The following is a 15,462-nucleotide window of genomic DNA, read 5'->3' on the forward strand; positions in this document are numbered from 1 at the left end:
GAAGCAGGTAGATTTTATCAGAGGTCTACTTACTGTTAAAAGTTGATCTCTCTGATATATTTCCCTTTTATAGTATTGAACATGATCCTCCTTGTGGAGGACACAATTCTATTCTTTATATATTTAAATATATCAATAGTATTTTAATACTTCTTAAATATTGTCTTGAGTATTGTTTTAATTCCCACTGAGGGCAGCTGCTATCCTGAGCCTCTGTAGGCTCAACCAGTGTTAGAAAAGATACTAGTATGCATAGGGGTCTTGATAGCTACTCTCTTAGCCAAAAGTTTATACTGTAGGAAAATGGTCTGAAACTGCAGTATGAGAAGCACCATCCAAATATGTATTTCTTAGAAGGATAAACAGTGTTCATCTTTAAGAACACAGAAACTCACACTATTGCATCAGAACAAAGGTTGTAGAGTTCAAGATCTTGCCTAATGAATGTTAATTAAGCTTTCTGAGCTGATAACATCTGTAAAACAGATTGCATACACACCCTTTTACTAATTCAACCACGATAAAATCATTGCCATCTCCACTGTTGTAAAGTATTAACCCATCCAATGATGTTGTTTTGAACTGGAAAAACAGGTGCATAGATGTGTATGCTTGCAATGTGGCAAGAGCAACATAGCTAGCTTTCGTTTTAAAGGTGACTGGGTCAGCAATGATGTTCCGGAAGCCGAAACGGGCATTTAGCTCACAGTAGTCAATATCCCCATTTTTACACAAGTCAATGTATGCCATGCCATTAAAAGTGAGGCTTTGCAGATGACCAATGAAGTTGGAAGGGACTGAGGACAAGTAACGCCGTTCCGTTATGATTCCCGTCTCTATATTATGGAATTCCAGTCTTGTATGATCCCCAGCCATTTGACCTTTAAGTAAAAAGCAATTTTGAGAAGTTAGTGTTATAACCAAAAAGCTAGGGCCATTTCAAATGCTGAAGTCTCCTACACAACCCTGGTCTGGCCATGTGATTTTACCACATGTACTTTCACATAAGAAGTATATCTGCATTTGTTTAGTACTTTTTTCTTATTATATCCAACCATCTGAGTTATTTAAGAATAACTCAGTGCATAATGTACAAATGAAATGAATCAAGCATCAAATCATCCTAATTTAAGCAATCAAATCAAGGAAAAATACATCAATTTAACCAAAGGGTTGGGGGAATCTCAAGATACTGTAACCAAGAAGAAAATCTTTATTTGAACATTCAAATTTAAATTTGAAGGCTTGTCTACCATGTACTTCTAGGAGCTTTGCTAACTACAAAATACAAAAAACAATAGGTCTATTTTATCCACTTTTTAGAGTGGAATAATTTGTATCTGTCTTTATAAAGGATATTGGAAAAGGTATCCTTTATTGAAGAAAGTGTCTTTTCTTATTTTGGTCTACATCAGATAGATAGATAGATAGATAGATAGATAGATAGATAGATAGATAGATAGATAGATAGATAGATTAAATATAGATATGATATATAGATATAGATATAGATAGACAGAGACAGAGATAGAAAATATGCGTTTGGAAAATGATCACTTATCTGGGCTTTATTGAGCCTAACCCTAGGCCAATGCAAACATGGTCAGCTAATAGCCTAGGCAAATCATGTTGACACACAGAACCACATATGATTGAACGTTATTGTAGAATTAAGAAACAAGAGGAATGAGCAAAACTATTTCTATTACCACATCAGACATTGTTTAAATACAAACAAGCAAAATGTGTTCTGGAAAAAAGATCTGATTTATCATCCCCAATGCTGAATAAAAAAAAATGTGTATATATTATAATTGAAGCCTTTTTAGTAAGACTTGGCTTAATTGCTTTCAACTTAGCCTCTCTTTTTGCACACTGTAAAAGTTGGAGACATTTGAATGATTTTAAAAAGGGTAAGATAACAGACAATGCTAGAGAACCACAGTTTTTGCTCTTCTGGGTTTTTTCCTACTACTTCCCACAGATCAGTTCTTGGATTTGATGATATAATTATGGTAGAGAAAAATAAAATGGTACGTTAGAATAGGGAAAAGAATATTACTTTTTTTTTAACTCAACTACAATTCTTATCCAGAATACAGTCAAAATGTATTGTTGTATTGTTTTAAACAAATGTGTGAAGTTTGGCTGCCTTTATTATATCATTATATCTATATTTGTTTTTATATCATTTTTTGTTCCTAATTTTGTTTTCCTTCTCTTTGCTTCAATTTGTCAGAAGTATCCTTTCCTAATACTTCACATGGATTTTTATTAAAATTCTCCTTTATTGTATTTTCTGCTTATATTCATGGAACTGAAATGATTTCACCACAAGAGCAATCATAATTAAACTCATATTGAATGGAAAAATCAGGAAAATAGTTATTAGTCTTTACCTGTCATGGCTTGTTGGTCATCTACTATTAACTTTAAACTTTTTCCTCTTCGAACTACACGTACTGTATGCCATTCATTGTCATTGAGGTTATATCCAGCAAAAAGAGTCTCTGGACCTTTGCCTGTAGGGTATGCCAAACAGTTTATTATGGTATCTTTACATCATTCAATATGTGAACCTCAGAGAGAGAAAGAGAGACAGAGACGGAGAGAAAGAGAGAGCACAAGAAAAAGAGAGAAAGATAGGGGGACAAAGAGAAAAGGAGGGAAACACAACAAGAAACAGAACCAAAAGAGAGACACTTTTGCTGGAGCAAAATAAATAAATAGTAATAATTTTAAAAATAACAGTACATCTTTGAAAGACTGATGTTATCAAATAATAGGTATACTTCAAAAGGCAGGCATATTATCTCATTATATTTATATATAGCCAACAAGCAGTGTTTTCATAAATGGACACAGTCAACACAGAGCTGGTAGCTACTAGTGATGCAGATTTGTCGAAATTGCACCTTTTCAGTAAAGTTAATTGAGTAGTAATTAAGTTAAAAATGAAAATTCTCCAGGTGGAAAAGTGTATGAAACTGGCATATTATTGTCTTCAGTGTATGCCTATTGTAAAGTCATTTATTTTTAATCCCATCTTTATTATTTTTAAAATAGCTCAAGGCAAGGAATAATACCTAATAACTACTTCCTCCTATTTCCCCCCAAAATAATACCATGTGAGATGAGTTGGGCTGTGAGAGAATCATTGACCCAAAGTTCCTCAGCCAACTTTCATGCCTAAAGCAGAACTAGAACTCATGGCCTCCTGATTTTCAGCCTGGAGCCTTAAGCATTAGAGCTCTCATTAATTAAACTTTATTTTGGTATTTTCTGTATATTACATTCAGAATATCTGAATTAAGATTGTAAGACATATATCACAAGAAATTGTCTGAACAATACCGCTTTAACTGCAGTTTGAGCTCTCCATTTGTGGAAAGCAGGGCAGAGACTCTCTGATGTGTATAAGCAGCTTCCTAAGGCCATGTTTGTCAATGTTTGAGAGATGGATGCAGATCCATTAGGTAAGTAAAAGAAAATTAAGCTCTAATACCCCAGCTTGTTTAATGGCTTTGCAAATTTATTCCAGACAGCCTGTCCCTACACATTCTGCACACAGTTGCTACTTGAAGGACAGTCCTTGGTGGATATGATCTGCCCACTGAGGGAATCATAAGCTTCAAGAACCATTTTTGGATATGTCTCAACTTGTGTGCTGTTTGGGGCTTGGGATGACTTGCAAAACTCTCAGAGTCCTGGCAGTTAAAGTTGCAAAAATGAGTCTTGATGCCAACTGCATTTGTCTCTCAGGGTGTCACACAATTGCGTTAGTTAAAAAAAACAACCAAGGAATCAACAACAGGCCTTAAGGCACCCATTCCTTGGAAACTTATTTATTTATTTTATTTATTTTATTTATTTATTTTGATTTGTCAATTGTTTACAAGATAATAAGTACAAGTGTATACATAGTTGTGAATATATGAAATGGGTACATATAAGAAAAATAAAAGAATAAGAGAAACAATAGGACAGGGACGGTAGGCACGTTGGTGCGCTTATGCACGCCCCTACAGACCTCTTAGGAAAGGGGTGAGGTCAATAGTAGACAGTCTAAGGTTAAAGTTTTTGGGGTTTGGGGAAGAGACTACAGAGTCGGGTAGAGTATTCCAGACATTGACCACTCTATTGCTGAAGTCGTATTTCCTGCAATCAAGTTTGGTGCGGTTTACTTTGAGTTTGTATCTGTTGTGTGCTCTTGTGTTGTTATGGTTAAAGCTGAAGTATTCATTGACAGGTAGGACATTGCAATGTATGATTTTATATACCATGCTTAAGTCGGACCGAAGACAGGCGTAATTCGAGGTTTTCTAGTTTTAGAATTTCGAGTCTGGTGGCGTAAGGTATTCTATAACGGGTAGAAGAGTGGAGAACTCTTCTTGTGAAATACTTCTGGACTTTCTCAATTGTGTTAATATCACATACGTGATAAGGATTCCAGACTGATGAACTGTATTCGAGTATTGGTCTAGCAAATGTTTTGTATGCTCTGGTTAGTAGTGAGATATTACCAGAGAAAAAGCAACGTAGGATTAGGTTAACAACTCTTAATGCCTTTTTGGCTATGTAGTTGCAGTGAGCTCTAGCACTTAGATCATTAGAGGTGAGTATTCCCAGGTCCTTTACAGAGCTTGGGTCATCAACAAGATCTTGACTATTCAGCTTGTATTTTACTTATGTTTGAAAGGCTCCTAGAAACATCTTTTAAGTGTTTGAACCACATGAGGATGGGAGTCATTTGGAAGACAATGCCAATATTGTATTCCTCTCAGAGTTTAACCAAGGCTTCTGTATCTTTTTATTTTTTAATTTATTTTTATTTATTTATTTTTGTCAATTGCTTACAAGATAATAGGTATAAGTAAAAACATAGTTATGAATACATGGATACATATAAGAGAGAAAAAAGAAACAATAGGACAGGGACGGTAGGCATGTTGGTGCACTTATGCATGCCCCCAACAGACCTCTTAGGAAAGGGGTGAGGTCATTAGTAGACAGTCTAAGGTTAAATTTTGGGGGGTTTGGGGATGATACCACAGAGTCAGGTAGAGTATTCCAGACATTGACCACTCTGTTGTTACATCTGTATCTCTCTCCTGCAAAAATGTGTTTATCCAGATGACTGCTTCTCACAATATCCAGAACCCCAACATTCCTGATTGCGGGTGTTAAGCAAATGTATGCGTTGTTAAGTGGGCAGAGTCTCAGGTAAGGAACACAGGATACTCTGGGTAGAAGAGCATGGGAGGCTCTGATCAGGAGCTGAAAATCCCTGTTGAAATTCTAACAGAATTTTCAGTCCCTGAGGCAGAGACATTTGCATGTGGCCTACTGGGCCTTCCAGAGCCTCTCCCATTCACCTGAGGCCCCATGAAGCTTACCTGAGACTTTGTCTACTTAATAACCAAATATTATCTATCTATCTATCTATCTATCTATCTATCTATCTATCTATCTATCTATCTATCTATCTATCATCTATCTATCTATCTATCTATTATTCTTATTTACATTTATTTGTTTATATCATTTATTAAATTTCTTTGCTACCCATCTCACCATGAGGTGACTCTTATATGCGATCTCTCCACTCTCTGCTTGGCTTTTGGCTCCCTCTCATCTCCAGAGGCTGTCTGAAAGAACTGCCTGATGAAGAAAGTTAGCTCTCCTTCTTGCAGAAAGGAATGACTTTGTTGGAATACAGAAATAGAATCACCATGACAATCAGAAGTGCTTTTTATCTGTAAAACACCCTTACTGAGACCTTTGTAACTTTTAGTGGTGGTTAAACAATTAGGATCAAGTCGAGGACTATCTGAAACTATTTTTACAGAGATAAGAACTTGCAACCTACTTGAGATTGTAGCTTTTTATCCCATGTTTAAAACACACTGGAGCTATCATTTCAAAATAGATACTATGCTGAACGCTAATAGGAAAGATATCAGATCTGTGTTTTGGATCCACCATAGCTATTCTGCCTTCGTGTGTGTGTGTGTGTTTGTGTGTGTGTGTGTGTGTGTGTGTGTGTGTGTGTGTGTAGTTAAAAATAAAATAGCATACTGTGAAATAACTAAGCTAAGCCAAAGTGGAGTATTTCAGATCTAATGTCTATAACTATAGAATGGTAAGTGTGGAATGATAGTGTAACAATTTTGAGTTTGGGTCACAAACTGTATTAGATTGATTATTAAGGGACTGAATCTTAATTCTTCTATATTAAATCTGGAAATGCTATAATTAAAGTCTCATAATAATATCTAATATGGAAAGAATATCAGTAAAATACATGGGTTATATGTTACTTTTTAATAAAGTAGAAATAGAAAGTTTATATTAAAAGTATATAATGCTAAGCATGGTCTCTATGAAAATGTGCCATATGTCTTAGAAATAAATGAAAACCACAGTGTGGAATTTGGAAATAGGTTTTGGATATGAAGTTTGCATTTATTATAATAAAGCAATCATTTGATCTGAGATTAAAATATATATTAAATATGAAATGCTATGACATTAGGAAAAATGTACTGATTTTTGTCTGGGAGGATTAAACACCACTTCAAATGGTCCAAATCATACTGTTGAAATTGTACAGCAAAACTTTCAAATGTCAGTGGTGGCCTTTTATGCCCAAATGAATGTGAATTGGGATTTTAAAGGCAGAGATTGGAGAGATTTTCTTCCCAGAGAATCTTGTTAATTTTAATTCCCTTAAAATTTTGAGTGGGAACCAAATTGCAATGCTGAAAATCAGCCATATTTCTGCTGTGGTTACATAACGATTTGGGATTAGCTGTCATAAATGGGGTGATTGGGGCAACTTGTGGCCCATCAAATGTTATCTTGCCACCACTGATATATACGACCAGGATCTTAAGAGGCTTAAATGTATTTTGGAAAATTAAATATGAAAAATAAGGATAATGCATTATTAAACATATATTGTTTATTTCTAAATGAGAAAGATGTAGGATTTTGCTTCTTGAATTAAATAGATTGTGGTTATAGCATTAAGAATCTTATATGAGCCACAATGATAATCACTGACATATTCCAAGTGGCTGGATTTTTTTAAAAATCATCAATGAGGTGTCCTTGGTGGTCTCTGAGCTTGGTTGCTTTTCTTGCAGATGTTTCATTATAAAAACTAGGTAACATCATCAATGCTAGCAGGGAATGGAGTTTGCTCCCCGTGTGCATTCTAATGACTTGCCCTATCAGTGTTGGTGGGACTGGTCTTGGAAGATCTGTGATTGGGCTTTTTAATGATAGCTTATTTGGAAGTTTCTTAATTGAGGTATTCTTTATTTCTTGATTCTTGGTTTGATGTTAATCTTGATGTTAATCTTTGCTCATCTTGGATGGTCACAGTTTCCTAGTTGTTTCCTAGTTCAACTGAAAAACTGTGACCATCCTACACCAGACCAAATCCAAAAATGCTAGAGAATTCCTGGAAGCCTGGCACTCTGATATAAGGGCCACCAATAGCACTTAGATATAAACAACGTCTACATGCTATTCAAAGGAGGAAATCAACAAGCCAAAAAGGGAACATAATGATCAAAACAGCTACCTGCTAACAGTCAACTCCTACTAGAACAGGGCTGCCAAACTTGTGGCCTGCGGCCCAGATGTGTCACATGCTGGCCATGCCCACACCCGGTTTAACAAAGAGTGGAAAAGCCATGATATTTATGTGATGATACCGTGATGACGAAAGTTTAATACCCCTGCACTAAAATATAAACTAAGAGCAAATACCACTCTCTGCTAGCACTAATGATTTTACATAGTTTGGGTAATGAAACATCTGCAAGAAAACAACCAAGTTCATAGAGCACCATTTCATCCCTGAGCTACAAATAATTTTCTCTACCTTTTTGGTTAAAATTATAGTTTATTAGAACAAAAAAAAAAAGTAAAAACAGATAAAAGCAATAAAATAAGTTTTATTTTACTTTCAAAAACAGTACTCATTCTGTTTTAAGTGAGTAATTATTCTTAAATTTCATTATATTTTATATTCATTAGCTTTCTGATGTCAGAAGAAAATTAGATTAAACTATGGATATTTCTGCAGTTTTCATTTTCTTAAGGCATTTCAATATGAATGTTAAATAAAGTTGTTTGTTTGGTGAGATGGGCAGCTATATATATTGGTCAAAAAATAAATGCAAGAATTTGTATTAATTGAGATGGTATATTTTATAAAAATAAAATCTTTATCATTTTAAACATTGTGCTATTTTTGGATATATAAATAACAGGTAAATTTAAACAAAAATGAATAGCCTTCCCCAATACTCTCTCTCGGTGCATCTATCCATCTATCTGACTATCCTTCCATGCATGCATGCATCCACCCATTCACACACACACAGATACATGAATACTTTTCCTATGTGATTAAATGACACACAAAAAAAAGAGAGTTATAATAGACCCATTTTAGGCTTGACCTACAATGGCTCTCCTAGAATTAAACCTAAAATGGAAACAGTTCCAGTGGGCAATATAATGTAGCTTCTCTCCAAGCTAAGATACTTAAGATAAATTAGGGTACAATTCTGAGAATACCTAGCTGCATGGCCAAAAGAACTTGTGACACAGTATTTTAGTCCCTCACACCTGGTAGGCACTAGTTTGCAATTCATTAAGTTTGGACATTTTCCTTCCCCATTTCTTCAAGGGAAAAGCATTATTGACATGGTGGTACATTACATCTGCTTTGTGAAGAGTTGTTTTCTATCTAATAATGAATGTTCTTTACCCAATCAAATAAATAATTAAAAATTCAGACTCAACAACTTGCTAGCATTACTTCCCTTGCTGGATTCCAAAAGAATATCTCATGGCAATAGTTTAGACATTATATTTATTGTAATTTTCTGATAATGTGCAATGTCCTGGTAGTACATAATTCTATGATGAATGGATGTTCTACAATAATTATAAGCTTGTTCTAATAAATACAACAATTTGAACTTCCCCGTTTATTTTCCTAGACTTTTTTTTTTACTATATTTACATTCATGGAAGCATTTGACAATTGCTGTAGAAGATCAGCAGTTTTCTTTCTGAAACCTCTCAGCTTTCTAAAAGCCCCTTTCCAGTGAGATGCCACCAAAAATCCAGAGCAAAGCCCTTGCATTCTCTCTACCAAACTGGGGTGGTGGCAGGGGATAACAGATGGTAGTCCTCCAGTAAATGAGCACTGAAGATTCTGAAATACTTCGATAGTACGATAACCCCATCTGTGGGAGCTGCCTAGCTACAATGGGATTGGCCCACCCTACTCACTTCAGCTGAAAAGGCATGCTAAGGATCCTGTCTGTCAAGGAATTTCAGCTGATGGGGAATAGGAGTGGCCTCTTTTCTGCTCCATCCTCCATCTTTTGGAACATTCTACTGCTGGAGGTGAGATCCAATTCTTGGACTTCCAGAAGGATCTTAAAATCTTGTTCTGCTGGCTGGCTTGGGGTTCTTATGGGGATACTCTATGTTGGAGGTGGCTGACCAGCTAAAAGATCCCTCCCCGTACTGTCAATCCACTTTGTTTTTAAACTTCTATATAGTTCTTGCTAATTTTAACTGTTTTTATATTTATCTGTCTGTCATTTTGTAACACATCCTGAGTCATTTCAACTGTGAAATGGGTGGCACATATATTAAGCAAATAAAATAAGTGTTACTGTACCAGTTTAATTTATATCTATGACAACCAAGCAATAAGCAATGTGTAGGCAGTGGCTAGAGGGATGGAGATAATATGATGCCATTTAATTAGGGACTGAAGAATCAAGGAAGTTCCAATCAACAAGATGAGGGCTGTGTTTTAATAGTTGACTGATTAAAGACCATTAACCATTTCACTTGAGCCTTATTGCACATCTTGCTTTCTGGGATGATAAGGAACAGTTCTCAGGCTTTTTTCTGTTTGACATTCCTACAAGTATTTGAGGCATGTTTTCTCATACTCTATCAATCTTCTATTACAGCTTTTTGTTTAGTTCCAATTGTAGCTAGTAAATTCTCAAAGCAAATTTAGGATTTGAGTACAGAGTTCTATTTGAAATTAATGCTTCCAAAGCATTATAGGACAAATCAGACTGTTTCCTGAATCTTGTGCTTGCCTTTACTAAAGATGAATAACTCTATTTCAAACTACTACATTTGATGTTTCGGTCTCTGTGCCCTAATCCATGTCCCACCACCTTTCTTAATCATTGCTCTGGACAAAGTCCTCTATTCTTACTTGTGCCTGTGCTCAGTTGTTTTCTAGAGTCACACAAATAATTCAGCATGTATATTTCCTGAGCATTGCCTTCACATTTTATTCTATTCTTCTTCTATTCTTCTCTATTCCTTCCAAGAAGATACCCCACTCATAAGCTACTGAAATCAAATTACTGAAAAACCACATTTGAATGGCAGAAAATAATGTGATTCAGAGTGAGTATCTGCTCAACAGAGTTTTCATAAAGTTTCTACTCATTCTACTGTAGTGATTTAGGAACTTCAGTGGAATGGTAGAATAAGGAGAAATGTGAGCAAAGGTCTTTTTTGTTTATACAAGCTATTCTCTGGATCTAAGGCAAACAAAGTAGTATCTGCAAGGGCGTCATAAAAAGTCAAAGATGATAGTTGCAGTGGCATCACCGGTAGCAGCGATGAACCAGTTCTCTCTGCCACTCTGCTGTTGGGCCCACCTGCCCGCCTGGGCTCCCATACTCACTTTTATCTGCTGAATTTGAAGCACAGCTGCTTTGTGCAGCACAGAAGAGTGCCACGTGGCAGCTGCTGAAGCGACCGGGATTGTGCAGGCTTGCAGGAGGTGAGTTAGAACGTATCTGCGCCTGTTAAACGCCTCTGTGCTTGCGCAAAGTGCGCATTTGGTGCATGCGTGCATGCAAAGTGTGTGCACGCACACAAAGCATGCCCACCAAGCCATGCCCACCAAACTGGTGGCAAAAATATTTGAATCCTATTACTGACTGGCATGCTAAAATCTTGCCACTTTTTCACACATTTGCCTTGCATGTAAATAAGGAGTTGGCCTTTGTGGCTGCCATCTTGACATTTTTACCACCCCTGAAGATATTCCTCAGCAGATGGTAATTTAACTGTGATTTAATTTATCAGGAATTATCCTACACCTGTGGTCTTTTAAAAACTTTGAGAAGTTGGAACAGATTGTATATTTTAGATTAGTCTACCTCTTTTTTTTTTCCCCTCAGTGCATCATAGGCCAATACATTGACCTAGTGTGTTTTGTTCATGGCCCAATAAACAAATGTGTGAGAGGAAAAATAAGACAATGAAATAACACGACAGATTCAGTTGCAGCTGATGAAATTTGTTGCTTTGATTGTATATTTTTGCTGTATGCAACTCAGCAGGGCTGGGCAAAGCATTTGAAAGTGGTATGCTCTTTTTTTTCAAATTACTAAAGCAATCACCTTATTTGCAAAGCTTGCAGATTGCTTTCAAAGCTATTTCCATTTGTCTTGGTATGCATTGCATGCATAACCACTTCACAAGGAAGTTCCCCTGACTGAAAATATCTCTTTGAAATGCTTTGCACAACACTCTGATTTTTATTGTTTTCCACTGCAGTATTTCTGGATTTCTCCCTCTATTATGTCTGGAATGGAAGCAAAAAGCATGCAAGGCCATATTAAGCTATGGTTCTCAGTTGGAGAGCTTGATTTTGCTTTAACTTTAGAAAATACACACAAACAAATACACACACACACACAAATAAATTACACCCACCCACCCACCCTGTATGCTATATCTGAAAAAAGTTGTTTAATATCCTACTTTGTTAATGAATTCTTTCCATTTAGTATGAATTATTGGGTCACATATTTCTGACTTTGCTCAAATTCCATAATTATATAATTTTCCTTATATTTATTTTAGATTAATATTTCAGTTTTTCCCCTCATAGTTTGCTCCTATTTAACAATATTTTTAAAAAGTTACATTAATCTATTAATAATTTAATTTCTATTTTTACAGATATAAATAAATGACAAAAAGTAACCATTTGGATGGACTGCAAAACCAAATAGAAAATACATTATTTTCTGTACATTATGTATAATACTGTAATAATAACTAGATAAACAATTTATAATTATAATTTAAAATTATTTTAAATTAGTGGCAATTCCCTGGTGCAATATCAATACTAATATTGGGATCCTTTTCTGGCATCTACAGCAAAGTGTTTGACAAAAGGGAAGTAAATTTATTTGGTTATCTCAAACATTTCACTTCTTAAAGACATAACAAGTATCCTTGTATTGCCCACAAAAAGTTTGCAAAAATATATTAAGCATTAGGAATATTCACGTGACACATTATTTCTTCCCAGTTTGTACTGTAAGTTTGAAAAGCAAGCCATGTACAAATAATAATTGTCCAAAGTTACTTCCAAAACATGAAATGAAAATATATCAACCATTGTGATCCTTGAACAAGATAAACTGAGAAGAGTCATAATGACTAGAAATCCTAAAAATTAAATTTTATCAATTTCAAGGCACTACACTAAAAATCAGACGCCCATGAGTTCTAGTCTTCCCTTAGGTATAATTTGATGTTAGTTACAGTTAGCATAACTTTACATTAGTGTCTCTTCCCTTCCTCCCCGCATTATGTACTTAGGACAGTAAAAGCTTTGGGAAGAAGAACACAGTACTGCATGCTCAAATACAGTAGAACCTCTGGTTACGAACGCTTCTGACCATGACCAAATTGGATTCTGACCAAAAAAAATCACATTTTTCCCCGCAGCCAATTTCCCCTTTTGCACCATTTTTTTTTGTAAGTGTCAAAATTGCAAAATTAGGTATGGGTCATGTCCAAATCGGGTTGTGGCCAAATGAATTATGGAACGAATTATGGTCATGACCAGAAGTTCTACTGTAGGCATTCCAAAACTGCCAATCACAAACAAAGCTTGTAGGAGGCAATCCTGATCTGTTGAAAGTACCAAGGGCATCAATGGCACTTGAATATAAAATATAAAGTGAGACTTCAGCTTCCTCGTAATTTAGAGCACACCTGTCTTCCAGCAGATTCTCTCTGGTATAATTAAAATGGATCACAATGGTTATTGCTATCTGCATTCTAGAGAGATATAGAAGGGTGTCTTTCATATTTTCCATTCATATATGTCAGTTTATAGATCATGGTTTTTATGTATCCAGAACAGTTTGTTGTGGGAAACAGGAAAGTGGGAAACTGTAGTCAATTAATTAATTGAGGGTGTGAGGGAGAAGTCAAGGTTGGTCCTTCACAAGGTTGAACTTCCTGTTTCTTTTCTAATATTTTTCACTTTACAATACTGTAGTGAAGGCTGCCTATTTTTATTCATGTAAGAAATATGAATTGCTCTTGAATCCAGTTTCATACACAAGGTTGGATCTCCATGTATAATTTAAAGATAACCTGATGCCTTCCTGAGATACTGGAAAACATGTTGGAACTTCTGAAAGTTACAGAGCAACACATTTGAGGTCATCATCATGATTTTAACTGTGTCAATTTATGTCCCATCACACTCATTTCAATTTAACATTAAAAAGAAAATATAATCTTAAAAATATTATTAAAGCAAACAACACTATTCACCTAAATAATTGATCAGCATATTCATATGTTAAGAAAACTGGAACATGGAATAAAATAGGCAAAACATTCTTACATTTTTCTACTAGTACCACTTTACTTTTGTACATTGAGAAAGCAAACTGAAAATAAAAATGTAAGTTCAGAAAAGAAGTAGTCTGGACTGTGAATTTATTTTGCAATGAATAATCTCCCTTTAATTTTCAGATGTCTTCATTCCATGTGTCCATGGAGATTTGCCTTTTGAAAAAAATCAACTTTGAGACTTCATTCCATGTGGTAACTAATTTCATTAAAAAAAACACATTTGTTTTTTCAGTTTCAGATGTGAACTCATTTTAAATACTTCTTTTAGAAAAGTTTTAAAAAAACAGAAAGATGCAGAAAGTATACATAAAGCTTTGCAATTATTTCTTACCATTCATGAGTTTAAAATAATTTATCTTATTTCAATGTTAATGCAGACGGCTTCACATGTGTTCAGTTTCACAGAGACCGCTTCTGCATCTGCTTCTCTGAATAGCTTTTATTTTAATGTTAATATTATCTCATTTGTACCTATTTGCTGCTCCCACCCCAACTCACTCATGATAAACTTATTCATAGGAAAAGTTATTAGAGGGATGAAGCATCTTCTTTTGATATGGCACTTTCCCGCTTCTCCCTTATCAAAGCAGCTCCTAAAGACTCGTCATTCAAAAACAAACATAAAAGAACATACACATAATAGCTTTATACACCCTCTTCAGATGTGTAGATGATAAAGTTTTCAAGCCAAAAATACCAGGGTCACATACATCAGCCCTTATTCTCCCTAACCTCCATGTCTTCAGCCTGGCATCTGAACATCTGTATTTTAGTATATAAAACTGTAGCAAACTCATTTGCTCTAACCCATACAGAGTATTTAATTAGATTCCACTCCACTAACTTTAATAGAAAAATAGTTCATGAAATTGCTTTAGTCCTAGATTATGGAGTAGATATTGAAGTGTCTACAGATAGGATCTCTGAATCCTGCCTCAGAAGGAAAAATATATTAAAAATATAAAGCTAAGTACTATGCGTAGAATGTCTATGTCAGGAAAGAACTTGGGTTTAAAGTTGGTTCCTTAGTGACTTTGACCCTTCCTATTAACTTAAAAATAGTAGATAACTGCAACCAGAACTTTTTTTAAAGCAGTGACTAGCTATGTGAATTTCCATAGTAGCATCCCTAGTAATTGTTGATCCTTCTTTCAGCTGAAATATTCCAAGAGTTTCATTGCATTATGTCTAGCCTGATAGAAAAATAGCAAACAGGGATGTGTAAATCCATTTGGATGAGCATTTTGCAAAGTGCTGTCTATAAACCCAAAGAATAAGAACCTTATATCTGTGGTCATTTCATCTGGGCATACAGGAAACCACCTTTGCTTTGTTTAAAGGTCAGCAATTTCAAATATAGTACAAAAATAAAATGTCTAGAGAATGATACAATACAAAATAAACAAGCTAAAAATATAACAGTGGTAGAAAATTATATACTACAAGAAAAAGATTCATTATCATTTGTTCTGGTTCCTTCCTGTTATTGATTGCAAATCTATACTCTGACAAATAAATTTTGTGACATTATAATTAATGGTACTTTGCCAGTAAATATATAAAACATTATCAAATAACTGGAGAGTTTACAGTATTACCAACTAATAATAGCGACAGATAAGTAAAGAAGGGGTAATAAGTGTACCATGTAGAACTAAAAAAAAAATTGTCCATCTGTCTCAAGTATTCTTGAGCTACAAGAGAAAGTATGCTCTT

General features: G+C 35.0%; 1 protein-coding gene across 26 annotated transcripts in view; it reads right to left on the reverse strand.

Moving 5' to 3' along the window:
• Positions 1-15,462, reverse strand: part of NRXN1 (neurexin 1) — a 928,975-nt gene that overhangs the window by 469,103 nt on the left and 444,410 nt on the right. For all 26 annotated transcript variants that reach the window (XM_026684876.2, XM_026684867.2, XM_026684932.2 and 23 more), the window contains 2 exons: positions 2,400-2,522; positions 500-881 (listed from right to left, as the gene is read on the reverse strand). In XM_026684876.2, coding sequence (XP_026540661.1) covers positions 500-881; positions 2,400-2,522 — 505 coding nt within the window. The remainder of the gene's footprint in view (positions 1-499; positions 882-2,399; positions 2,523-15,462) is intronic.

This window comes from Notechis scutatus, chromosome 1 (assembly GCF_049901735.1).
Source record: "Notechis scutatus isolate UNSWTSFEM ecotype Mainland chromosome 1, rNotScu1.2, whole genome shotgun sequence".
In the NCBI taxonomy this organism is placed as follows: domain Eukaryota; kingdom Metazoa; phylum Chordata; class Lepidosauria; order Squamata; family Elapidae; genus Notechis; species Notechis scutatus.